The 27,926-nt window shown below is 41.8% G+C and overlaps 2 protein-coding genes across 9 annotated transcripts in view; one reads left to right on the top strand and one right to left on the bottom strand.

Moving 5' to 3' along the window:
• Positions 1–139: 139 nt before the first annotated feature.
• Positions 140–25,151, top strand: LOC128686757 (uncharacterized). 6 transcript variants are annotated; one of them, XR_011391664.1, is made up of 5 exons: positions 140–292; positions 19,563–19,711; positions 20,447–20,570; positions 22,841–22,980; positions 24,941–25,151. XR_011391664.1 is itself a non-coding variant. In XM_070082281.1 (5 exons), the coding sequence occupies exons 1-4, from the start codon at positions 363–365 to the stop codon at positions 22,849–22,851; spliced, it is 300 nt and encodes a 99-aa protein (XP_069938382.1). In that variant the 5' UTR covers positions 348–362; the 3' UTR covers positions 22,852–22,980; positions 24,941–25,151. The 6 variants fall into 6 exon arrangements, 2 of the variants coding, with proteins under 2 accessions (XP_069938382.1, XP_069938381.1); XR_011391665.1 differs by having other exon boundaries at positions 271–336; XM_070082281.1 differs by lacking the exon at positions 140–292 and adding an exon at positions 348–378.
• The window catches only part of LOC128686756 (uncharacterized), a 35,686-nt gene continuing 32,896 nt past the window's right edge, over positions 25,137–27,926 (bottom strand). For 2 of the 3 annotated variants that reach the window (XM_070082279.1, XM_070082277.1), the window contains exon 5: positions 25,137–27,707. The gene's annotated coding sequence lies outside the window, so the exon portion shown is untranslated. The remainder of the gene's footprint in view (positions 27,708–27,926) is intronic. The other variant, XM_070082278.1, reaches the window with a different exon arrangement.

Genomic DNA, 27,926 nt, shown 5'->3' with positions numbered 1-27,926 from the left:
CTTGTATTATTTTTTTATTAACTGTTCTGTACTGTTTTAAATAAAATATAAAAAAAAAAATTTACATAGTCAGGTCTGTCACCTGAACACTAACGTTACGAATACTTTATTCCACAAAATGAGGCTTAGAGTAAACTCAGAGCATATATAGACACTGGCAGATATACATCTCGTCGTGTATACAAACTATGAGGTTTTAACAGCTTCGAGTTCTTGTGAATACTTGAACGTGAATCTTTGGGTTCAACCAGATAACCACTACTTAGTCAGTACCGTCTCAGGCAGCGGTCGGGTGAGGTTTTCTTACTGTTGTTCTGAGGAGCTCTGAATGATTTTGTGAGCATTCTTTACATACACTCAAAATGTTTATATACAGAGGTGTGCATATACACAGTTTATTCCTTCCTATACTCTAGGGATTTATTCTAGATGTTAGTGTACGGGTGAATGCAGCGTTGATGACACTTGTGCAGTAGGAAGATATTAAACCTAATAAATCATTCTCCCTATAGCCATTACTTAGTGCACAGGCGGAAGATCATAGATAATACTTTAGATACCGTTAGGTTTTGTCTTTGCTAATTATCTAGTCGCGATATAAGAAATATTGGAAAAGATTCCGTTGAAAACACTGCTCGCTTCGGTAAAGCTAGCTAGACTAAATACGTGTAGATATCCTGGGGAAGATGTGGAGAATACGGGGGGTCGGGGGAGGGAAGAGGACGAGTGAAAGATAACGATAGGTCGAAGGGAGAAGTGGAAAAGTTGGAAGAGGAGGAAAGGGGGGTGGACGGAGGGAGGAGGAATATAACTAGGTAGATGGTTTTTTCATTGTGTAGGCTGAAGGCACTGAATCAGCACTCTGGAAGGACCTATTCAGGTTAAGGTAATTGAAGTGTACCAGTGGAAGGCAGCCATAAACTAGATGGATCTCTGACGCTGCGCTATCCGACAGTTAACCCCCCCCCCCCTTGAGTTTCATAAGCCCAACTTCCTCCACCTAAGTGGATGCAGAAGGAATAGTGGAGGTTGGTCATAAAATTCCACTGCAGCAGTGCAAGTACTTAAAGCAAACGATCACAGTAGTTGTACTGACTCCCCAATAAAAACAGTAATTGCGCCCCCCCCCCCAAAAAAAAAAACTATCCCAGTAGGTGCAATGACCCCAACACACACACACACACACACACACACACACACACACACACACACACACACACACACACACACACACACACACACACACACACACACACACACACACACACACACACACACACACACACACACACACACACACAGGGTTTCAGGGAAGGTAAATCCTGAGACACAAACCTACTGGAGTTTTATGAGAAGGTGACAGCAGTAAGACAAGAGAGAGAGGGGTGGGTGGATTGCATTTTCTTGGACTGCAAGAAGGCGTTTGACACAGTTCCACACAAGAGATTGGTGCAAAAACTGGAGGACCAAGCAGGGATAACAGGGAAGGCACTACAATGGATCAGGGAATACTTGTCAGGAAGACAGCAGCGAGTCATGGTACGTGGCGAGGTGTCAGAGTGGGCACCTGTGACCAGCGGGGTCCCGCAGGGGTCAGTCCTAGGACCAGTGCTGTTTCTGGTATTTGTGAACGACATGACGGAAGGAATAGACTGAGGTGTCCCTGTTTGCAGATGACGTGAAGTTGATGAGAAGAATTCACTCGATCGAAGACCAGGCAGAACTACAAAGGGATCTGGACAGGCTGCAGACCTGGTCCAGCAATTGGCTCCTGGAGTTCAATCCCACCAAGTGCAAAGTCATGGAGATTGGGGAAGGGCAAAGAAGGCCGCAGACGGAGTACAGTCTAGGGGTTCAGAGACTACAAACCTCACTCAAGGAAAAAGATCTTGGGGTGAATTTAACACCAGGCACATCTCCTGAAGCGCACATCAACCAAATAACTGCTGCAGCATATGGGCGCCTAGCAAACTTCAGAACAGCATTCCGACATCTTAATAAGGAATCATTCAGGACCCTGTACACCGTGTACGTTAGGCCCATATTGGAGTATGCGGCACCAGTTTGGAACCCACACCTAGCCAAGCACGTGAAGAAACTAGAGAAAGTGCAAAGGTTTGCAACAAGACTAGTCCCAGAGCTAAGAGGTATGTCCTACGAGGAGAGGTTAAGGGAAATCAACCTGACGACAATGGAGGACAGGAGAGATAGGGGGGACATGATAACGACATACAAAATACTGAGAGGAATTGACAAGGTGGACAAAGACAGGATGTTCCAGAGATTGGACACAGTAACAAGGGGACACAGTTGGAAGCTGAAGACACAGATGAATCACAGGGATGTTAGGAAGTATTTCTTCAGCCACAGAGTAGTCAGTAAGTGGAATAGTTTGGGAAGCGATGTAGTGGAGGCAGGATCCATACATAGCTTTAAGCAGAGGTATGATAAAGCTCACGGCTCAGGGAGAGTGACCTAGTAGCGATCAGTGAAGAGGCGGGGCCAGGAGCTCTGACTCGACCCCCGCAACCTCAACTAGGTGAGTACAACTAGGCGAGTACACGCACACACGCACACATGCACACACGCACACATGCACACACGCACACACGCACACATGCACACACGCACACACGCACACATGCACACACGCACACATGCACACGCACACACGCACACATGCACACATGCACACACGCACACATGCACACATGCACACACGCACACATGCACACATGCACACACGCACACATGCACACATGCACACATGCACACACGCACACATGCACACACGCACACACGCACACACGCACACACGCACACACGCACACACGCACACACGCACGCACACACGCACATATGCACACACGCACACACGCACACACGCACGCCCACACACGCACACACGCACACACGCACACACGCACGCACACACGCACGCACACATGCACACACACACGCACACACGCACGCACACGCACACACACGCACACACACGCGCGCACACGCACACACGCGCACACACGCGCACACACGCGCACACACGCACACACGCGCACACACGCACACACGCACACACGCACACACGCACACACGCACACACGCACACACGCACACACGCACACACGCACACACACGCGCACACACGCGCACACACGCGCACACACGCGCACACACGCGCACACACGCACACACGCGCGCACACACGCGCACACACGCGCACACGCGCACACATGCACACACGCGCACACATGCACACACGCGCACACATGCACACACATGCACACACGCGCACACATGCACACACGCGCACACATGCACACACGCGCACACATGCACACACGCGCACACATGCACACACGCGCACACATGCACACACGCGCACACATGCACACACGCGCACACATGCACACACGCGCACACATGCACACACGCGCACACATGCACACACGCGCACACATGCACACATGCACACATGCACACATGCACACATGCACACATGCACACATGCACACACGCGCACACATGCACACACGCGCACACATATGCACACATGCGCGCGCGCGCGCACACACACACACACACACACACACACACACACACACACACACACACACACACACACACACACACACACACACACACACAGACAGTCATGAAGATTGGGGAAGGGCAAAGAAGACCGCAGACACAATATAGTTTAGATGGCCAAAGACTGCAAACCTCACTCAAGGAAAAAGATCTGGGGGTGTTTACCTGGAGTTTACCTGGAGAGAGTTCCGGGGGTCAACGCCCCCGCGGCCCGGTCTGAGACCAGGCCTCCTGGTGGATCAGAGCCTGATCAACCAGGCTGTTGCTGCTGGCTGCACGCAAACCAACATACGAGCCACAGCCCGGCTGATCCGGAACTGACTTTAGGTGCTTGTCCAGTGCCAGCTTGAAGACTGCCAGGGGTCTGTTGGTAATCCCCCTTATGTGTGCTGGGAGGCAGTTGAACAGTCTCGGGCCCCTGACACTTATTGTATGGTCTCTTAACGTGCTAGTGACACCCCTGCTTTTCATTGGGGGGATGGTGCATCGTCTGCCAAGTCTTTTGCTTTCGTAGTGGGTGATTTTCGTGTGCAAGTTCGGCACTAGTCCCTCTAGGATTTTCCAGGTGTATATAATCATGTATCTCTCCCTCCTGCGTTCCAGGGAATACAGGTTTAGGAACCTCAAGCGCTCCCAATAATTGAGGTGTTTTATCTCCGTTATGCGCGCCGTGAAAGTTCTCTGTACATTTTCTAGGTCGGCAATTTCACCTGCCTTGAAAGGTGCTGTTAGTGTGCAGCAATATTCCAGCCTAGATAGAACAAGTGACCTGAAGAGTGTCATCATGGGCTTGGCCTCCCTAGTTTTGAAGGTTCTCATTATCCATCCTGTCATTTTTCTAGCAGATGCGATTGATACAATGTTATGGTCCTTGAAGGTGAGATCCTCCGACATGATCACTCCCAGGTCTTTGACGTTGGTGTTTCGCTCTATTTTGTGGCCAGAATTTGTTTTGTACTCTGATGAAGATTTAATTTCCTCATGTTTACCATATCTGAGTAATTGAAATTTCTCATCGTTGAACTTCATATTGTTTTCTGCAGCCCACTGAAAGATTTGGTTGATGTCTGCCTGGAGCTTTGCAGTGTCTGCAATGGAAGACACTGTCATGCAGATTCGGGTGTCATCTGCAAAGGAAGACACGGTGCTGTGGCTGACATCCTTGTCTATGTCGGATATAAGGATGAGGAACAAGATGGGAGCGAGTACTGTGCCTTGTGGAACAGAGCTTTTCACCGTAGCTGCCTCGGACTTTACTCTGTTGACGACTACTCTCTGTGTTCTGTTAGTGAGGAAATTATAGATCCATCGACCGACTTTTCCTGTTATTCCTTTAGCACGCATTTTGTGCGCTATTACGCCATGGTCACACTTGTCGAAGGCTTTTGCAAAGTCTGTATATATTACATCTGCATTCTTTTTGTCTTCTAGTGCATTTAGGACCTTGTCGTAGTGGTCCAATAGTTGAGACAGACAGGAGCGACCTGTTCTAAACCCATGTTGCCCTGGGTTGTGTAACTGATGGGTTTCTAGATGGGTGGTGATCTTGCTTCTTAGGACCCTTTCAAAGATTTTTATGATATGGGATGTTAGTGCTATTGGTCTGTAGTTCTTTGCTGTTGCTTTACTGCCCCCTTTGTGGAGTGGGGCTATGTCTGTTGTTTTTAGTAACTGTGGGACGACCCCCGTGTCCATGCTCCCTCTCCATAGGATGGAAAAGGCTCGTGATAGGGGCTTCTTGCAGTTCTTGATGAACACAGAGTTCCATGAGTCTGGCCCTGGGGCAGAGTGCATGGGCATGTCATTTATCGCCTGTTCGAAGTCATTTGGCGTCAGGATAACATCGGATAGGCTTGTGTTAATCAAATTTTGTGGCTCTCTCATAAAAAATTCATTTTGATCTTCGACTCTGTCTGGTTAGCGGCTTGCTAAAAACTGAGTCATATTGGGACTTGAGTAGCTCACTCATTTCCTTGTTGTCATCTGTGTAGGACCCATCTTGTTTAAGTAGGGGCCCAATACTGGACGTTGTTCTCGATTTTGATTTGGCATAGGAGAAGAAATACTTTGGGTTTCTTTCGATTTCATTTATGGCTTTTAGTTCTTCCCGCGATTCCTGACTCCTAAAGGATTCTTTTAGCTTAAGTTCGATGCTTGCTATTTCTCTGACCAGTGTCTCCCTACGCATTTCAGATATATTGACCTCTTTTAGCCGCTCTGTTATTCTTTTCCGTCGCCTGTAAAGGGAGCGCCTGTCTCTTTCTGTTTTACATCTACTCCTCCTTTTTCTTAGAGGAATAAGCCTTGTGCATACATCGAGTGCTACCGAGTTAATCTGTTCTAGGCATAAGTTGGGGTCTGTGTTGCTTAGTATATCTTCCCAGCTTATATCGGTTAGGACTTGGTTTACTTGGTCCCACTTTGTTTTTGTTATTGAAGTTGAATTTGGTGAATGCTCCCTCGTGACTAATCTCCTTATGTCGGTCTGGGGCTCCGCGCATACATGACTGAACCTCAATTATATCTCCTGAGGCGCACATCAATCAGATAACTGCTGCAGCATACGGGCGCCTGGCAAACCTACGGATAGCGTTCCGATACCTCAGTAAGGATTCGTTTAAGACTCTGTACACCATCTACGTCAGGCCCATACTGGAGTATGCAGCACCAGTTTGGAATCCACGCCTAGTCAAGCACGTCAAGAAATTAGAGAAAGTGCAAAGGTTTGCAACAAGACTAGTCCCAGAGCTACGGGGATTGTCCTATGAAGAAAGGTTGAGGGAAATCGGCCTGACGACACTGGAGGCCAGGAGGGTCAGGGGAGACATGATAACGACATATAAAATACTGCGCGGAATAGACGAGGTGGACAAAGACGGGATGTTCCAGAGATGGGACACAGACACAAGAGGTCACAATTGGAAGTTGAAGACTCAGATGAATCAAAGGGATGTTAGGAAGTATTTCTTCAGTCATAGAGTAGTCAGGCCATGGAATAGCCTAGAAAGTGATGTGGTGGAGGCAGGAACCATACATAGTTTTAAGGCGAGGTATGATAGAGCTCATGGGGCAGGGAGAGAGAGGACCTAGTAGCAATCAGCGAAGAGGCGGGGCCAGGAGCTGTGACTCGACCCCTGCAACCACAAATAGGTGAGTACAAATAGGTGAGTACACATACACACGCGCACACATACACGCGCACACATACGCACATGCGCACACATACGCACATGCACACACATGCGCACACACATGCACACACATGCACACACATGCACACACATGCACACACATGCACACACATGCACACACATGCACACACATGCACACATGCGCACACATGTACACGCGCACACACACACACGCACACACACACACGCACACACACACGCACACACACACGCACACATACACGCACACATACACGCACACATACACGCACACATACACGCACACATACACACACACATACACGCACACATACACGCACACATACACGCACACATACACGCACACATACACGCACATACACGCACACATACACGCACACATACACGCACACATACACGCACACATACACGCACACATACACGCACACATACACGCACACGCACACGCACACGAACACATACACGCACACGCACACATACACGCACACGCACACATACATACACGCACACATATATACACGCACACATACACGCACACATACACGCACACATACACGCACACATACACGCACACATACACGCACACATACACGCACACATACACGCACACATACACGCACACATACGCACACATACGCACACATACACACACGCGCGCGCGCACACACATGCACGCACACATACACACATACACATACATTCACATACACGCGCACACACGCACACATACACATACACACACATATACACACACATATACACAGATATGGTAAACATGAGGAAATTAAATCTTCATCAGAGTACAAAACAAATTCTGGCCACAAAATAGAGCGAAACACCAACGTCAAAGACCTGGGAGTGATCATGTCGGAGGATCTCACCTTCAAGGACCATAACATTGTATCAATCGCATCTGCTAGAAAAATGACAGGATGGATAATGAGAACCTTCAAAACTAGGGAGGCCTAGCCCATGATGACACTCTTCAGGTCACTTGTTCTATCTAGGCTGGAATATTGCTGCACACTAACAGCACCTTTCAAGGCAGGTGAAATTGCCGACCTAGAAAATGTACAGAGAACTTTCACGGCGCGCATAACGGAGATAAAACACCTCAATTATTGGGAGGGCTTGAGGTTCCTAAACCTGTATTCCCTGGAACGCAGGAGGGAGAGATACATGATTATATACACCTGGAAAATCCTAGAGGGACTAGTACCGAACTTGCACACGAAAATCACTCACTACGAAAGCAAAAGACTTGGCAGACGATGCACCATCCCCCCAATGAAAAGCAGGGGTGTCACTAGCACGTTAAGAGACCATACAATAAGTGTCAGGGGGCCCGAGACTGTTCAACTGCCTCCCAGCACACATAAGGGGGATTACCAACAGACCCCTGGCAGTCTTCAAGCTGGCACTGGACAAGCACCTAAAGTCAGTTCCTGATCAGCCGGGCTGTGGCTCGTACGTTGGTTTGCGTGCAGCCAGCAGCAACAGCCTGGTTGATCAGGCTCTGATCCACCAGGAGGCCTGGTCACAGACCGGGCCGCGGGGGCGTTGACCCCCGGAACTCTCTCCAGGTAAATTCCAGGTAAACATACACACACATACACATATACATACACATACACACATACACACACACAGTGGTAATGCTTTACAGGGAGCAAAGTCAAGGTATTTTTCCAGAATAGTTTGTAATGTACCACTGTGGATAACTTACTTTGACATTTCTTGAACATTTCTGAGTGAGTTCTCTGAATTCATTAATTTTATCGCACTCCAGTACATAATGACGCAAGGTGTGACAATAGTCCATCTGGGAAAGTTTAAATTTCGTTTGGTCTACATCTGGTGGTGGTGATTTAACCTGCCAAAAATACTTGTAACAGCCGGAGCCGGGCAGTAGTGACATCCAAGAGTCGGCTTATTTTGTTGGATGCACCATAGACATGTGGCTCATCCTGCATGATAGAATGATAGATGGACTGACTTGTCAATCTACCTAGTCTTAAGTCAATAAAACTCGGTTTAAGTTCTCAAACTGCTAACTGACAACCTAAGATTGTAGTCTCTTCCCTTTCTGAAAGAGTATAACTTAGCCAATTCATCAGTTCTATCATGCATCTGAAGGCCAATGAGATGGAATCATAGCATGTGCACTGACTCCACTATCCCCAATCTTACCATACGTGTCTGGCTTCTGACACAAGCATGCCACAATTTATACTTAACGAGTTGAGATCATTTATGGATGACAGAGAATCAGTTACAATTTAAGTGTCAACCTTAGATACATGGACACATTTGAGTGCATGGAGTATGGCACAGTTGTTTGAAGTGTAGAAACCCAGTTATTGGTACGTGCTCCAATTTCGTTGAGAGCCAACACTATGACAACAGCAACACTACCAGCTGCACCAGTGGATTAGTGAACAGAACCAATAACATAATTTGTGTAAAAGTGTGTTGTGTGATGAAGCTATCACTACAGCTTTAGGCATCCTGTTGGCTTCAAGGCGAAGCTTTGGTTGTGATTTGAGAAGAATTTTGGGGAAAATTGAGGAATGGTAGTTTGGAATGGGGTCATATCCCATGGAGCGGGGAAGTGCCACTGTTGCCTTACTAATGTAAGTAAATATTAGATAAGGTGACCCCCCATGCCTGAAAGGAGGCTAGATCAGGTCATACAGACGCTAGTTTGTTCTTCTAAGACCTGACACCGTGGTGATAACAAGTACCAAGAGCTGCAGCTCTTGGTACTTCTTTCCAGGCCCCCTGTATTAACGTGGGTTATTTGAACTGTGGGTCATGAGCGGACGGACGCCCAGAGACCACTACATTTACTGGTCTAAAAGCTAGTGTCATTTGCTGCATAAATACTGCTTATGGAATACCCCATTTTGAAATCAGGGATCCTTAAGGTGCAGGCAGGGATACTAATACCATCTGAATACTTTCAAGAAAAAGTCTTCACTGCACGTGGTGTCTAGAAGAGAGGGACCCGAGAAATCTAGTTGCTTGGGTATTACCTGGAGTTTACCTGGAGAGAGTTCCGGGGGTCAACGCCCCCGCGGCCCGGTCTGTGACCAGGCCGCCTGGTGGATCAGAGCCTGATCAACCAGGCTGTTGCTGCTGGCTGCACGCAAACCAACGTACGAGCCACAGCCCGGCTGGTCAGGAACCGACTTTAGGTGCTTGTCCAGTGCCAGCTTGAAGACTGCCAGGGCTCTGTTGGTAATCCCCCTTATGTATGCTGGGAGGCAGTTGAACAGTCTCGGGCCCCTGACACTTATTGTATGGTCTCTTAACGTGCTAGTGACACCCCTGCTTTTCATTGGGGGGATGTTGCATCGTCTGCCAAGTCTTTTGCTTTCGTAGTGAGTGATTTTCGTGTGCAAGTTCGGTACTAGTCCCACTAGGATTTTCCAGGTGTATATAATCGTGTATCTCTCCCGCCTGCGTTCCAGGGAATACAGGTTCAGGAACCTCAATTTCTTGTAGCATATTCTTCACCACCAAGTAAGTTGGTCCTTTATTCGTGCATGTAGTTAGGAATTTCTTGCAAGATCAGGTGCATGTGGAAATGGCCTAAAAGCAACTTGCGAGACTGAGACGACTAATCTAAGGGTGTCAAACACTTGCCTCACTGTCTGCCTCAATGTCTGACTTTTTTGGGTTATCCTAGGTTCTCTACACATATGCTGCTATGTATGATGATCTATGTTGTAATTGGATTTGTGTATACCTGAATAAACTTGCTTATTACTTACTGAGCAGCTCACGAGGAGGCAGTCCATACAAATTTCCATAACAGTTAAAAAAAAAAAAAAAAGTTATACGGGATATACTAAGTCGGGTTATCTGTAGGGTTTCTGAACCACTGAATTTGAGGATGTTAATTTTTTGTAATCCTGTCCAGTGCATTGATGCTTTTAAATCTCTGCACAAAATTCAATTTAAACCAGCAAATAATAGAGCCTACTAGACTGGAGAATACACTAGACCTCATCTTCACTAACAATGATGATCTGATAAGAAATGTCACCATATCAAAAACACTCAGATCACAACATAATTGAGGTTGACATGTATGCGTGGAGCCCCAGATCGACATAATGAGACTAGTCACGAGGGAGCATTCACCAAATTCAACTTCAATAACAAAAACATAAAGTGGGACCAAGTAAACCAAGTCCTAACCGATATAAGCTGGGAAGATATACTAAGCAACACAGACCCCAACTTATGCCTAGAACAGATTAACTTCGTGGCACTCGATGTATGCACAAGGCTTATTCCTCTAAGAAAAAGGAGGAGTAGATGTAAAATAGAAAGAGACAAGCGCTCCCTTTACAGGCGACGGAAAAGAATAACAGAGCGGCTAAAAGAGGTCAATATATCTGAAATGCGTAGGGAGACGCTGGTCAGAGAAATAAAGCATCGAACTTAAGCTAAAGGAATCTTATAGGAGTCAGGAATCGCGGGAAGAACTAAAAGCCATAAATGAAATCGAAAGAAACCCAAAGTATTTCTTCTCCTATGCCAAATCAAAGTCGAGAACAACATCCAGTATTGGGCCCCTACTTATTGGGTCCTACACAGATGACAAGGAAATGAGTGAGCTACTCAAGTCCCAATATGACTCGGTTTTTAGCAAGCCGCTAACCAGACTTCGAGTCGAAGATCAAAACGAATTTTTTATGAGAGAGCCACACAATTTGGTTAACACAAGCCTATCCGATGTTATCCTGACGCCAAATGACTTCGAACAGGCGATAAATGACATGCCCATGCACTCTGCCCCAGGGCCAGACTCATGGAACTCTGTGTTCATCAAGAACTGCAAGAAGCCCCTATCACGAGCCTTTTCCATCCTATGGAGAGGGAGCATGGACACGGGGGTCGTCCCACAGTTACTAAAAACAGCAGACATAGCCCCACTCCACAAAGGGGGCAGTAAAGCAACAGCAAAGAACTACAGACTGATAGCACTAACATCCCATATCATAAAAATCTTTGAAAGGGTCCTAAGAAGCAAGATCACCACCCATCTAGAAACCCATCAGTTACACAACCCAGGGCAACATGGGTTTAGAACAGGTCGCTCATGTCTGTCTCAACTATTGGATCACTACGACAAGGTCCTAAATGCACTAGAAGACAAAAAGAATGCAGTTGTAATATATACAGACTTCGACAAGTGTGAACATGGCGTAATAGCGCACAAAATGCGTGCTAAAGGAATAACAGGAAAAGTCGGTCGATGGATCTATAATTTCCTCACTAACAGAACACAGAGTAGTCGTCAACAGAGTAAAGTCCGAGGCAGCTACGGTGAAAAGCTCTGTTCCACAAGGCACAGTACTCGCTCCCATCTTGTTCCTCATCCTCATATCCGACAGACAAGGATGTCAGCCACAGCACCGTGTCTTCCTTTGCAAATGACACCCGAATCTGCATGACAGTGTCTTCCATTGCAGACACTGCAAGGCTCCAGGCAGACATCAACCAAATCTTTCAGTGGGCTGCAGAAAACAATATGAAGTTCAACGATGAGAAATTTCAATTACTCAGATATGGTAAACATGAGGAAATTAAATCTTCATCAGAGTACAAAACAAATTCTGGCCACAAAATAGAGCGAAACACCAACGTCAAAGACCTGGGAGTGATCATGTCGGAGGATCTCACCTTCAAGGACCATAACATTGTATCAATCGCATCTGCTAGAAAAATGACAGGATGGATAATGAGAACCTTCAAAATTAGGGATGCCAAGCCCATGATGACACTCTTCAGGTCACTTGTTCTATCTAGGCTGGAATATTGCTGCACACTAACAGCACCTTTCAAGGCAGGTGAAATTGCTGACCTAGAAAATGTACAGAGAACCTTCACGGCGCGCATAACGGAGATAAAACACCTCAATTACTGGGAGTGCTTGAGGTTCCTAAACCTGTATTCCCTGGAATGCAGGCGGGAGAGATACATGATTATATACACCTGGAAAATCCTAGAGGGACTAGTACCGAACTTGCACACGAAAATCACTCGCTACGAAAGCAAAAGACTTGGCAGACAATGCAACATCCCCCCCCAATGAAAAGCAGGGGTGTCACTAGCACGTTAAGAGACCATACAATAAGTGTCAGGGGCCCGAGACTGTTCAACTGCCTCCCAGCATACATAAGGGGGATTACCAACAGACCCCTGGCAGTCTTCAAGCTGGCACTGGACAAGCACCTAAAGTCGGTTCCTGACCAGCTGGGCTGTGGCTCGCAACAGCCTGGTTGATCAGGCTCTGATTCACCAGGAGGCCTGGTCACAGACCGGGCCGCGGGGGCGTTGACCCCCGGAACTCTCTCCAGGTAGTTAAGGAAGTTGATTCTGCCTATTTTCTTTGCTGACCACACTTGTCATCTCCGACCTGAATCTTGCTTCACTCAACACCCTTGTTAACGAAGAGCTCCTAAAAATATTGATCTGGATGACTGCCAATAAATTTACACTTAATACTGACAAAACTTTCTATATTATGTTTGGTAGAGCAGATGTTGCACAACTGAACATTAAGATTAACAACACTTTGTTGGTAAACATAATGAGGGCAAATTCCTGGGCCTACATCTTGACAGCAACCTGAAATTCAGCGCCCATGTCCAACACGTAATAATAATATCTTTATTTACTACAAGTACATGTACATGATGTACAGGCCTAGCTGACGACAATGACATACTGCTATACAGAAAGCCCCTTGTTATGCTCTGCATGTCGGGCAAATTAGGCCAGTGTCCCAGGATGCGACCCACACCAGTCGACTGACACCCAGGCACCCATTTTACTGATGGGGAACATAGACAACAGGTGTAAAGAAACACGCCCAATGTTTCTACAATACAGAACCATAAATTCTAATATTAACCCAGAACTAAAACACTTTCTTGATAGTTACAACAGGACCCATAGACATAATACCAGACACAAAAACCTCAGACATTACTCGTATCCGGGTAAACCTCTACAAGAATTCGATGTACATAAAAGCACCTAAAATCTGGAACTCCCTGCATGAAAACTATAACTGCAGTCTTGACCACCATTTTCAAAACTACCGTTAAAAAACATCTCATCTCCCTAACACACCCCATCATTAGCTAACCAAATGAAATTCCTAATTTCATGTTTGTATCATGAACACATCCAAACCAATATAGTCCTCTTACTCTCATTACCTGTAATTCCTCCTAATTTGCACTTGCACCCACCTAAATGACTGTAAACGTAAATTACTAATATAGCTATTGCCTATTAAATCTTAAGTTAATCCTAAGTCTACCTAAAATACACTTCCAATATATATAAGTACAAAACAAATTCTGGCCACGAAATAGAGCGAAACACCAACGTCAAAGACCTGGGAGTGATTATGTCGGAGGATCTCACCTTCAAGGACCATAACATTGTATCAATCGCATCTGCTAGAAAAATGACAGGATGGATAATGAGAACCTTCAAAACTAGGGAGGCCAAGCCCATGATGACACTCTTCAGGTCACTTGTTCTATCTAGGCTGGAATATTGCTGCACTCTAACAGCACCTTTCAAGGCAGGTGAAATTGCCGACCTAGAAAATGTACAGAGAACTTTCACGGCGCGCATAACGGAGATAAAACACCTCAATTACTGGGAGCGCTTGAGGTTTCTAAACCTGTATTCCCTGGAACGCAGGAGGGAGAGATACATGATTATATACACCTGGAAAATCCTAGAGGGACTAGTACCGAACTTGCACACGAAAATCACTCACTACGAAAGCAGAAGACTTGGCAGACGATGCACCATCCCCCCAATGAAAAGCAGGGGTGTCACTAGCACGTTAAGAGACCATACAATAAGTGTCAGGGGCCCGAGACTGTTCAACTGCCTCCCAGCACACATAAGGGGGATTACCAACAGACCCCTGGCAGTCTTCAAGCTGGCACTGGACAAGCACCTAAAGTCAGTTCCTGATCAGCCGGGCTGTGGCTCGTACGTTGGTTTGTGTGCAGCCAGCAGCAACAGCCTGGTTGATCAGGCGCTGATCCACCAGGAGGCCTGGTCACAGACCGGGCCGCGGGGGCGTTGACCCCCGAAACTCTCTCCAGGTAAACTCCAGGTAAACTCCAGGAAACAGACAAATCCAGCCCCATTACTAAATTTACCATTTGTAATTTTATTATATGATTTGTTCTACCTCACTATTGTTAATTTTACTGTAAAAAACCTTAAGACGCCTATTACAATCGGTGCCATTTACCGGATACCCCACACAAACATCCCAAATTTCAGTGAGAAACTAAAGGCACTAATAACAAACAGACAAATGAATAAGCACCACCTTCTCTTAGCTGGAGACTTCAACATCAACCTTGGCCTACTAGATGATCAGCCTGTAACTGATTTCATCAACAATATGAACAACACACTTCTCATACCAACAATAACTAAACCAACCAGGCTCACTGAAACAAGTGCAACCATAATAGACCACATATGGATCAATATACTAGCCCCCCTTAAATCAGGGATAATCACAGATAGCACTACAGACCACTACCCTACCTTCCTCTTGACAAACATTAGTAAACCACCACTTGAATACAACAAAGTTTCATTTAGACTCCATGATGAGGCCTCAGTAAGGAAGTTCACAGCTAACCTAGAGACTGTTGACTGGCCTACAGAATTCTCCAAGGCCAATGGTATTGATGACTGGACAGACATTTTTCTTAACAAATTACTTAGACTATACAACAAACATTGTCCTATAAAAACGAAACAGATCACAAACAAACGGCTTGGTTGCCCATGGCTAACCAGCACCATTCTGAAATCCATTGATAAGAAACACCAATATGAAAAGCAATATAGACGGGGCTTAATACACAGATATTCTTAAACACTATTAATCAGTCCTCACCAAAGTAATAAAGAAAGCCAAACAACTATACTACTCCAGTAGATTCACTGACACAAGAGGAGATATAAAAAAGACCTGGAAAACACTCTCTCAGATTCTAGGGACCCACAAACTGAAAAAAAAACAAGAATATTGCCCTAACTAAACCTAATGAAACACCACTGCATCCCACTGACACAGCTAACAAGATAAACGACTTCTCAACCATAGGTTCTAATCTCTCCAATAAAATCCCACGCACCAATGCCCATGCCAGGGACTACCTAGATGGGAATTTCCCAAATTCCTTCTATCTTGCTCCAACTGAGCCCATGGAAGTCACCGATATTATAAAATCACTTAAAAATAACTCGGGGAATCTGTCTCATGTCCCACCATTATTGTACAAGAGAGCGGCCCATGTCCTCTCATGTTATCTCATTACTTTTTAACAAGTCATTAGAAACTAGCACCTTCCCAAAACTACTCAAGATGGCAAGGGTTACACCAATACATAAAGGTGGTGACCCTACAGATTTAAACAACTATAGGCCAATATCAAACTTACCATTGCTATCCAAAATCTTTGAGAAACTCATGCACAGGAGACTATATTCATTTATAACAGCACAAAACATACTCAACCCCTGCCAATTTGGATTCAGGAAAAATAAAAGCACTAACAATGCAATCATAAAAATGCTAGATCTGCTTTACACAGCATTGGAAAATAAGGAATATCCACTAGGAATTTTTATTGACCTAAGAAAAGCTTTTGACACAGTAGACCACGGCATCCTACTCCACAAACTTGACCATTATGGTATAAGAGGCCATGCGCTTGCATATTTCAAATCTTACCTTACTAATAGGTATCAGTATGTCACCATTAAAGACACAGCATCAACAACACAGCCACTTGATACTGGAGTTCTGCAGGGAAGTGTCCTTGGTCCCCTGCTCTTCCTCATATACATCAATGATCTTCCAAACGTATCTCAACACCTGAACCCCATTCTCTTTGCTGACGACACGACTTATGTCATCTCTCACCCTAATCTTGCCACCCTCAACACCATTGTTAATGAGGAGCTGATCAAAATATCAGACTTGGATGACAGCCAATAAACTTACACTTAACACTGACAAAACCTACTACATTGTTTGGTAGCAGAGCAGGAGATGCGCAAATTAACATTAAGATCGACAACACTCTAATTGCCAGGCATAATGAGGGCAACAACCTGACCTTCAGCACCCATATCCAACACATAACCAAAAAAGTATTCAAAACGGTTGGGATCCTCTCCAAGATACGATACTACGTGCCGCAAACTGCCCTTCTCACACTATACCATTCACTTGTATATCCATACCTCACCTATGCTATCTGTGCTTGGGGTTCAACTGCAGCAACACTCCTAAAGCCAATAATAACCCAACAAAAAGCCGCAGTAAGAATAATCACTAAATCCCATCCTTGACAACACACCCCCCCACTCTTTATAGATCTAAACTTACTCCCTGTTCAGTACATCCACACTTACTACTGTGCAATCTACATCTACAGGACCTTAAACTCCAATATTAACCTTGACCTAAAACGCTTTCTTGATAGTTGCGACAGAACCCACAGGCACAACACCAGACACAAACATCTCTGACATTCCCCGTGTCCGACTAAACCTTTACAAAAATTCAATGTATGTCAAAGGCCCTAAAATCTCGAACACCCTACCTGAAAATTCTAAAACTGCAGACACATTCATCACCTTCAAAACTACCATCAGAAAACATCTTATCTCCCTGATACACCCTGTCAACTAATTACACGAATACCACCTGGTGGTTAACACTTACTCGCCCATTTGACCATAAACAGAAATATCAATCTCAATCTCAAAATAATGAATCTTAACTAGTCATAAGTTGGCCTGTGATACTCCAATACTGAAACTATGTATAGTGCCAAAACAAAAGCATTCACATTGTTAAACTCACAAACTAGTATTTAGTCACTTAGCCATAATACCAACTAACCTCATAATTTTGTAATATTTTAAACTTAAGATTTAATTTAAGTCTGCCCGAAATGCCTAGCCATGCTAGGTGTTCTAGTGGTACACTCTGTAATTATTATTTTACTACATGTAAACCACACAATAACCAAATTCTGTAAACTCAGCATTGTAATCCTTATAGAGAATAAATTTTGAATTTGAATTATGTATGTGCTTAATTAAGTATGTATCTAATTATGTATTTATCTAATGTAAGAATGTCAAATGTACTGCTCCATAACCTATATAAGTAGTATGAATTAGTAAAGTGGAACACCGGATTTCGTCTGTTGCTGATATTGTACAATTCGGATTTCGACCATTTGTTTGGGCGAAATTTTACCCCGGGTTTCATACACCCGCTGGGAAATCTTCCATACCAGACACGTCCGCCTGCCACAGGACGCAGCCGCTCATGGAAATAAGTTACTGACTTTTTTGGGTTATCCTAGGTTCTCTCCACGTTTGCTGCTTTGTATGAAAATATCTACTGTATTTGTGTATACCTGAATAAACTTATTCGTTCATGACTGTCTGCCTTTGTTACTCGTTCATTAAGAGTGTCCCTCTAGTCTTAATGCCATAGTAATAATACTAATATAGTTAATAATAATAATCACTTGGGCACATCCAATGTCTTATTTTATGTTAATATAGACATTTTCATTAATCCATCTATATTTTCTTCAAAATTATATAAGAAACACATTACATAGCATATAACATGCAATGTTTATATGCTATGTAGGGGTGGTAGTTGGGCAGAGGGAATACATTGCATCTTCTCTGCTCCAGCACCAGAGAATGTGTATGAATCTGCGTTGGCCCAGTCACTCCCCTTAATACATATAACGCTTTTGTTTACAATTCTAGGCATGAATTATTCATTACTTCTCCCTTTGTTTATGATGGCATCTAAAGGTAGTTGTTAGAAACGATTAAATTCGGTGAACATGGTATGTCGATGGTAATAATATGGCTCTGGACTGCATTAAATATCGTGTAGGTATGTAGACAGGCGGACTACATACCTACATCTACCAGCTACCTACACTACCTGCTACTTACCTCTTGCCCTACATTAAGACTACAAATATTTTAAGGTAAGTAATGAATGTAGTACTGTGTATGAGTTTTACTTGTGTGTTTTTTTAATGCCTAGTTCTATTACTAACTTAATATGTTAGTGTAAACTTGACAACCCTATGCCTGCTGTGGAATCTATTGTGGTTTTGGGGAAGTCCATGGGGTTGGATGTGAGTGGGCTAACAAGTCTTCAATAAAGGTATGTAATAGTGATTTAAATGTTCATTTATCCATTAAAATTAGTCTTTATATTTTTTCATTGTTTTCTGTATGTAAAAAACTAGTTATTCTCTATAAAATGTTTTTTTAATATTTTTGGGTGTCTGGAACGGATTAATTGGATTTACCTCATTTCTTATGGGAAATATTACTTCGGTTTTCGTCCATTTTGGATTTTGACCGACCGACCTATAATGGATTAAGGACGAAAACCGGGGTTCCACTGTATTAGTCTGCCCAAAATGCCAAAGCATGCTAGTGGCCTTTGTAATTAATATTTTATAACATGTAAACCATACACTAAGTTTTACAAGGAAATAAATGATTTTGATTTGGAATTGAGGCTATTGCCCTCTTCCTTGGTTCAAACTTGATTCACCCTTCCCTTATTTCCTAGGTGTTTCATATAATTTATGGGTTTAGTGCTTCCCAATGCATATAATAATCTGTAGAACTTAAATCTCAAATTATCAACTTAACCTCCTTCAGGTTGTTGCATGTGGTGGCTGGTGATGGTGGTGACTACAGTGCTGGTGCTGCCTCAGGGAGGCCAGACACTGTACTGCATAGACTGCCAGACTTGTGACCAGGAGATTGGTGTAATTTCAAGATGCAATGAGAGTGACCCTGCCTGCATGGTCAGTACCATTTTTTTTATATCACATTTATAAGTCAGTCTCGTGGATCTTTCAGTTGTTGGCTGGAGGGTTGCATTATTAAAGACTGCTGGTAAACAGTTGTCCAGATTTGTAATACCACATTTTCTTTGGAGGAGGCGAGGGTTCATTTAAAACTAATTTTTCGAGGAATGGGGTTAGCGCTTAGTTATGATTTGTAATAATTATACTCGAAGAATGGGGGGATGTCTTGATACTGGTGAAGTGTTCATCTAGGAAATTGAAGTTCCCCTTGAATAGATTAAATCTGATTTGCCTTGCATTCCCCAGGTGCCCTATGACGAACCCCTTTTCTCTGTTTTAAATAATGTTCTTCATCAGTTAGTCATAGCTATATTTAAGCATTTTCATTATAAAATAAAAATGTTTATGCCGAGACTTTAAAAGTCTTGTCATTTAATGATATTTTCCTCCCTAGGTTCTTAAATATTTGAGCAAATTTTGTTAATGCAAGTGATTGACTATTGCTGTGCTGTTTAGCAATTTATTTTCATGTCATTGCTTCCTACTGCACATTCCTTTCAACAATTAGTTTCTCAAATATAAATGGTCAAAAATTTTATTGAACCCAGAAGCTGAGACTGAATAGTTGTTGGTATTTCATATTGTCACCTCTGCTGTTCAGCACAGAATGGCCCTGGAGTACTTAATGCTCTATGGATATAATTACATATAGGGTTATATTTTATCTTTCAGAAAGTTGTCACCATCTCTGGGGAGTTTAAGCAGTGTGCTAACAAATTAGACTGTGGCTTGGGGGACTCACAACGTCTGGCCAACACGCTGCTCAACTTTGTCTACCAGAGATTCTCAGACACGGGTAAGACTTGAAAGTGTAGTGCTAAACCTGTGCTGGGGGGTCATTGAGCAGAAAGTAGCTAAGGCTGGATCCACCGTCCACTAAGCACGATTTGTCTGATCGGATTATTAGCAGTTGCAGAGAAGTTTGCTTGAAGTTCTCCCATTAATTTTATATTAGTTTTATTTTAAGTTTATTAGTTTATTTTAAGAATGGCAGTCAAAACACGAGGGACATGAATTTTGCATCAGCTGTTTATTACAGATGAATCTACAGGGTAAGAGCAGTTATCCCACCTCATCTCATTTCGAGGGCAAGCTCTGAAGGTCTGCTACCATTTCCCAGATGATAAAAAGGGCATGTCGTATGGCCAAGCTATGATACTTCGCAGTAGTAGTCTGCTCAGAATATCCTATGTTCACATGTCTTCCCAATTTCTATCGGATAAAGGCACATCTCCATCACCTTTTGTATTCGATACATGTGAAACACTTTCCCACGAAACCTCTTTGGTTTGATTCTACACAGCCTACATAATCTGTCCTCGGGTGATAGAGGAAAAGGTTCAAGGGTGCCTTAGTTAGTGTCTCAATGCAATACAATTTTTATTTATTTGCAAGTTTACATTGAGATCCTATAGTTACAATGAGTTGCAGTGTAAAAAGAGCCACTATCATGCAATGGCATTATGGGCAGACTACTTTCTTTCCCTTCTGATTAAATGATAGAAGCCATTTCTGCTTTTGTACACAACACCCATTGCTTTGTAGACTAATTGCTCTATACACTATGATCATCATCCCAGATAATCTCAAATGCAGTAAAGCCACATCCACAAGCCTAAAGTGCAGTAATAGTCTAATCCACTTTTAACCTTTCTCCTGTCTGCCCAGCAACCTACTAATCTTGTTTCACAACCACTTACTGTAAGTTTTTTAGTAAACTTCCCTCTACCACCAAAACCTGACTTAAGTGATCACTTGACATTAATTTTACTATTTACTATATTACAATGGAATAGTAAATGGAGGGAAACCTGAGGGCACTCCTGATGCTCATTTTCCAGTTTTCTTCTTTATTTGCTTCCAAGAAATTACACTTTCGCTAGGTTCCTGGCTTCATGTCTCCATCCTTACCCCAATGCCTCCTACAATGAAAGTGCACTTCTAGTGTGCACTTATCTGTACACTAGACTGTTTAACCAAATTCTTCTCCATTGCAATGTAGTCTGTGTTTTTTAAAAAAGTTATATACAATCTTTATCTTTCTCCTCACCCCTTACTTTCAGACATTGAAATGCCTCTCTTCATCTTTACCTCAACGAATAATTCTCAGATTTTAATTGCTGTTATTTTCTTTAGATGTTTCCATTGTGATTGGGTAGTCTCTCTTGTGTCCAACATTTCACCAATGCTGGGGATTGATTCCGAACCTTAAGTGTATAAGAGCTGAGGACATTATCAACCAAGCCTCCTGGTTTGGTTTATAGTGCAGGATGTCGTGGAAGTGATGTATCACTTGGCCAAGTCAGCAACATGTCTTGGAAGATAAATTTTCTTAATTTTGCCATACTTTACTTGGGTTACTGACAGGCAAGTTGTTCTTTATTTGGTCTTGGAGCTATTTAAACTTTACTATAGGGATCAGGCATGTTTATCTACTTCAATAGCTATTCTGTTAAAGATAGATGCTGTCCAACACCAAGGAAAAGGTCTGTATCTTGGTGCCTTTAGTTCTTTCAATAGATAGTCAATATCTAGATTTTAGTTCACAGCATTGACAGTTTATAAACATCTTGCAATCTGTTTTAAATTTCTATAGACCACAGTCAAATATCATGAAAGTAATCACTGATTCTAGTAAGGCTGACACTTTCAATTGTCATTGCCTTTATTATATTCTTTTAACCTTTGTCTCTGACTTCAGTTCCTTTCCTTAATCTACTCCCCATTTCTGTTCACCTTCATTTCTTTTCTACTTCCCCTTAGGAGGTACCGATTCAAGCATGTACCTCATCCTTTCCTTTTCAAAGTTTTGCATCACTGTTATGAACACTCCCTCCTTACCTAATCACTTTCATTTACATGCTACTGCTGTGTACATAATTCCTCCAAATCCTCTGATGGTGTAGGACATGAACTATTATTCCAGATAGTGTGATGTGGGTGCACAGGTATCTAGCTAGTATTTTTATTTTCCTGGCAGCGTTGACAGATTCCACATTTTATTTTAATTACTGTATATTCAGTATTTAACATATTGATCGTTTTTTCTTTTGTAACGAGAGACAGACTTGCGCTAGTGTACTGCTGCATGAGCAACTACTGCAACGTTGCTGTACACTGCTTCATTCATCCTATACTCTTCTTCTCAAGCCTCTGCATCACATTCATAATGATTTATTAAGAATTCTCATTTGGACTACATTTCGGTAAGTATTGAAGATGAACGGTTATTTAAAATTATATTGTTCTGATAAGGAGATGTGGAATTCTTGCAGCTTTATAATACTTTTATTTCTTTGAGTCATAAAAAGGAATGGAGTGGATATACATGAATTGGTACAAAAGTAGGCCCAAAAAGCCAGCACCCAGTGCACAGAAATGCAATGCATTTCTGTGCACTAGGTGCTGGCATCTAGGGGTATAGTTAAAGCTTTAAAAACTATTTTGTATTTGAAAATATCTGCTTAAAAGCTTCTTCCATCAAAGATTCATCAATGACTTACTGAATTTTCAAGGGAAGGTATTAACAGGGGATATACAACACTTAGGAAATTACAAACAATCAAGTTTTCTCAAAGGTAAGGTAGCTTCAGTTCCTTGTATTAAGAGCCCTTCAGCATGAAGGGTATCAAAGGCTGAAATTTTAATATTAAATATATGGGCCACTTGGTAGTTACAGATAGTGTAGGCTCATTTTGCTAAGGAGAAAAATTTAAATTGTTTATTAGTAGGGAAATATGAATTATTACACGTTTTAATTTCGGTTATAAAGCAGAATTCCTATGGGTCATAGTACTATACTACACTGAAGTTGTCTGGAAAAACAGTAACGATATTAGGCTCGCATGCTAAGGAGGAAAGTCAGGATAAGTCTTGGATAAACCTCATCTACACATTTTTTTATTATAATATTGTTGAACTTAATATGGTTTGTCTACACATTTTACCACCTTTTCACCCAGTGATAAAGTACTGAACCTCTTATAGGGGGTTCCTTGATACCAGTGAGGGACTCATGATGTGAAGAGTTGAACTTGTGAATTTAACTAGACTACTACCCATTTCCCTAGGCACTACATGTCCTACTGATTTAGTGCTTCCAGTATAGCAGATATTAAAATACCAACTCATTGACTCCTATGCTAATGGCATGACTTGCTATTATTCACATCCAATTTTACTGAATTGGCCTCTCGTGAGATGTGCCCCCCCCCCCCGTTTTTTTATACATTTTTCTACATGTACATGTAGGAGGAGGTATACAGGCTTAGCTGACATTAATGACGTACTACTGTATAGAAAGGTGCTCGATGGGTACCAGGGAAGCTTTCTTATCCAACAAAATGGCTATACCCTCTTTTGGATTAACTGATAGCTTCCAGTTTCCCCAGGTACTAAAAGGTCTCTAGAGTTAATTGTTCCCTCAAATATATTACAGAACTGGCACACTGATGCCACCAGGCCACTGTGCCCCGTGGCCTGGTAGCAAAAGCTCTAGCTTCACATAGGGTCCAGGTTCAATTCTTAAAGGGGTGGAAACATTGGACGCATTTCCTTACACCGGTTGTCTATGTTCACCAGTCAGTAAAATGAGTGTGGGTGTTAGTCGACTGGTGTGTCACATCCTGGGACAAAACTGACCTAATTTGCCCGAAATGCTCCGCATAACAAGGGGCTTTCTGTATAATAGTACAGTATGTCATTGATGTCAGCTAGGCCTTTATACTTTGTACAAGCACTTGCAGTAAACGTGTATTATTACTACTTTTTAAGGACTACAGGGAATATGCTAACTTCCAACAATCCTCAGTACAGTTATTCTGTAAAAACACTTGAGGGAGGTGCCTTGATGCATGCAACAGGCTCCTGATGCCAGGAACTGGACTCTTGTTCTCCTTCCTTGAACATATTAACCCCCTTTCCCCAAGTGTTGTATGCCTTGAGAGTTTTCCGCTTCCTTCCCCCAAATACTGTACACTAATAAGCTATAAAAAAGCATTTTGAGGGGAATTCAGTTACGTGAACCCATGGAATATGTTAAATTTCTAAGTGTTGTACAAGCTAGGAAAGTTGGAGAAATATTTTGGCTTAAACTGAATTTTTTAGTCTGATTCAGTGTCCCCCACTAACTTTTAGTAATTAAAACTTTTATTCATTTATTTTCAGGTCTTTGATTATGCCTCTATTACTAGAAATATCCATACAAGTGAGGTAGTACAACTAGATATGCATAAAAATGCAGTTTGCCGAAGAATTAATGGTCTTCTGGAAAAGATGCTGCAGATCAAGATCAATCCCTGCACATTGTAGGTGAATATTAAAAAGTAGGTTAATAATTGTGGATGCATTGTACACATGAGAATAAACTTAATGAATACTGTTCTTTTATTAGAGCTTTTCATTGTGTAACAAAAAATCACTTTCTAACGTTCTCAAAATTAACACCGAATATTTTGGATCAACTGGGAAGCACCACAAGTTATGAATACCAAACCTTTGTATCACATGGCAAGAGAAGCCAACAAAGCAAAAAGTACAATATACCTGAATGTCCTTCAACTCAGTTTCAAGGCAGGGACATACTAATTGCAAAAATTTCTCTAATGCTGCCCAAGATGCATCCTCAAAAATTAACAAAGGGCATTACACTCAAAAATGCCTCTCATTATGTTTTGTATGACACTTGCAGGTTTAGTATTTAGTTATAATAATAGTTCATCTAAACACAAGGTCCTAAAATGTGGAATTGTGTACCACATTTCAAGAAACTAAAGCAATGTATGACCCATGTAGGTTTAGCACTTTTTTTATAATCAGGAAATGAAACGATGAATTGTTAAGTTCTATGCTTAATTACATCATTCACTCAATGCACCTTCTGGTAACTTAGCATTAATTGTAATTCTTATTACTATTCAAACCTAACTTCATTAAAACTTCAATTAATCAATCTTTTAATTTGAATTTTAGCTTTACAGTAGTCCCCCCAAATTTGCAGGGGTTACATTCCAAGACCACCCTAGAATTTGCAAAAAGTGAATTCTGGATGTGGTTAAAAAATGCCTGTGTGTCTATTTTCATTGTTTAAACCCTAAATATGCCCCCAAAACACTTTATTCTCAAACTCAGCTTCTTTGGTATACACAAGGTAATAATTTATTAAAAGTAAAGTTAAATGTACAGGTACTCTCCAATAATGAACGATACCATTCTCTCTACAACACTAAAAAAATTTATACAGTATGTATTGCATTTTATGTGGAAATTTTGCTGAATTTACATTGTTACAAAAATTATATTTTTCTTAATATTTTGTTAAAACAAAAAATTATATACTGCCATGAAACAGCCAAAAAAAAAAAAATCAGCGAATTACTGAAGCCACAAATTTGGAACAGCGAATTCGTGGGGGTCCCCTGTATTTCCCTTCACTAACATAACTCTTAATCAAAGCATGCTACATCTAAATACTGTACTGTCTTTGTATTGAGTAATCTTTGTTTTGGGCAAACTATGAATACTATGATCTTTCCAAATTACTGCTATGTATGTTTAATTTTTTTAAATACCCTAGTGGAGGCAGATTTTTGACACTTAAAATTCTAAGGGAATTCATTCTTTAAACTCTAAAGTATCCATATTCAGTAGCAAATATCTTTTGCTTCACTACAGGATGCTTTAATACATACTATTATTAATGTCAGTGATGTATAGTGCATGTTAGGGAACAAGTGTAATTATTATTGCAATTATAATTAAGCGCTAAACCCACGAGGGTCGTACAGTGCAAGCACAAAGATGAGGAAATATATTAAGTGGGCCTTAGTAGGAATCTTCATTTAGTCCTAAAATGGCTGTGCTCTTGCAGAATATCTGAATATCAAAAGTCTAATTAATAAATATTTTAATGATCATGTGAGAATTACCAAGTAATGGATGAATTAACTACTCGGTAGCAATTTTGTTTTCCACCGTAAAATGGTAACAAAGATCTCTAGTTCATTTTTCAGTTTTAACATTAAAAATTAGAATGATTTAGCAAAAACTACACACAAACTGTGCCTTAATGAAGTATTTTTTCACCGAATTGAAAACTTGTGCATCTACTAGGGCAAGACACTATCAATAATGTTTGAATGTGAATCCAAGTAAGTGTTAAATGAGTTTGTCCAGCATTAGCATAATTTACTGCTTCATGTGGGGAAGATCTTGACAGAAGGGTATTCTTGACATTTCTGCTTGCAACTAGCTCAAAGTAGTTTATGGACAGATAATGCAAAACTGCTGAATGTACATACAAGTGAAGACAGTTTAACTGGTTCATTACTTGGAAAAAAAAATCTTTGGAAAAAAAAAGATTAAACAGTTTATGTACATTTTTTAACAAGTGACTTGTGCATATTATGCATACAGGAACAAGTCTTTTAAACAGTAATGTACATTAAAATCAAGTCAGCATCTTCAGGACCATAATCGTGCCACATTCAATGATTGCCTTAAAAACACTGACTTGAAAAGAAAAATTTGAAATAAATGCAATGCTGAAGATATGCCATATATAAAACTTTACATTTTAAAGTGTTAAATGAAATCTCTTCTATCTTTGAAAATACCAGTTTTGGGGAAAATTAGTGCTATAATTTAATTGTATAATAATGAGTTTTATTAATACACAAAATTAAAAAATCCAAAAATTGACACATTTACTCTTATTGTAAACTATTACACTTCATCCCTGTTACTTTTTTTTTTTTATAACTTAAAATTAGGCAAATTACACATCTTATTTCTATAAACATTATTACCAAATGATTTACTTAACTATCACCTGCAGTATTTCTCTAAAATTTGTAATTAAGAAAGCATGGTTTGCACAACATGCCAGCACCAGTGTCTTGTTCATTACACGCAGTCTGCTGGGCATCCATTCTTTCTGAAAAATTTAATGTCAAAATGAGGAACAGTTAATTTAGATTACGTAATATACCAAATTACTTTTTGAACTGTTCTATAGTGTAATAGTATCAATCAGTTTCATAGTCTGACTGCAAAATATTGATGGAACCCACAGAATATTAGGTCAATATTACATTCCACAGTAAATCCTCCTTTCAACAGACCACAAATACAGAAAATCTGCTAGGTCTTTGAC

The sequence above is a fragment of the Cherax quadricarinatus genome, chromosome 7 (assembly GCF_038502225.1).
Source record: "Cherax quadricarinatus isolate ZL_2023a chromosome 7, ASM3850222v1, whole genome shotgun sequence".
In the NCBI taxonomy this organism is placed as follows: domain Eukaryota; kingdom Metazoa; phylum Arthropoda; class Malacostraca; order Decapoda; family Parastacidae; genus Cherax; species Cherax quadricarinatus.
This window is presented reverse-complemented; position numbering and strand designations above follow the sequence as displayed.

Bases quoted from the DNA above. Each gene is read 5' to 3' on its own strand.
- LOC128686757 (XM_070082280.1), top strand. The intron at 19,712-20,446 runs GTCAGTACCATT...TTTATCTTTCAG, and splicing joins AGAGTGACCCTGCCTGCATG to AAAGTTGTCACCATCTCTGG.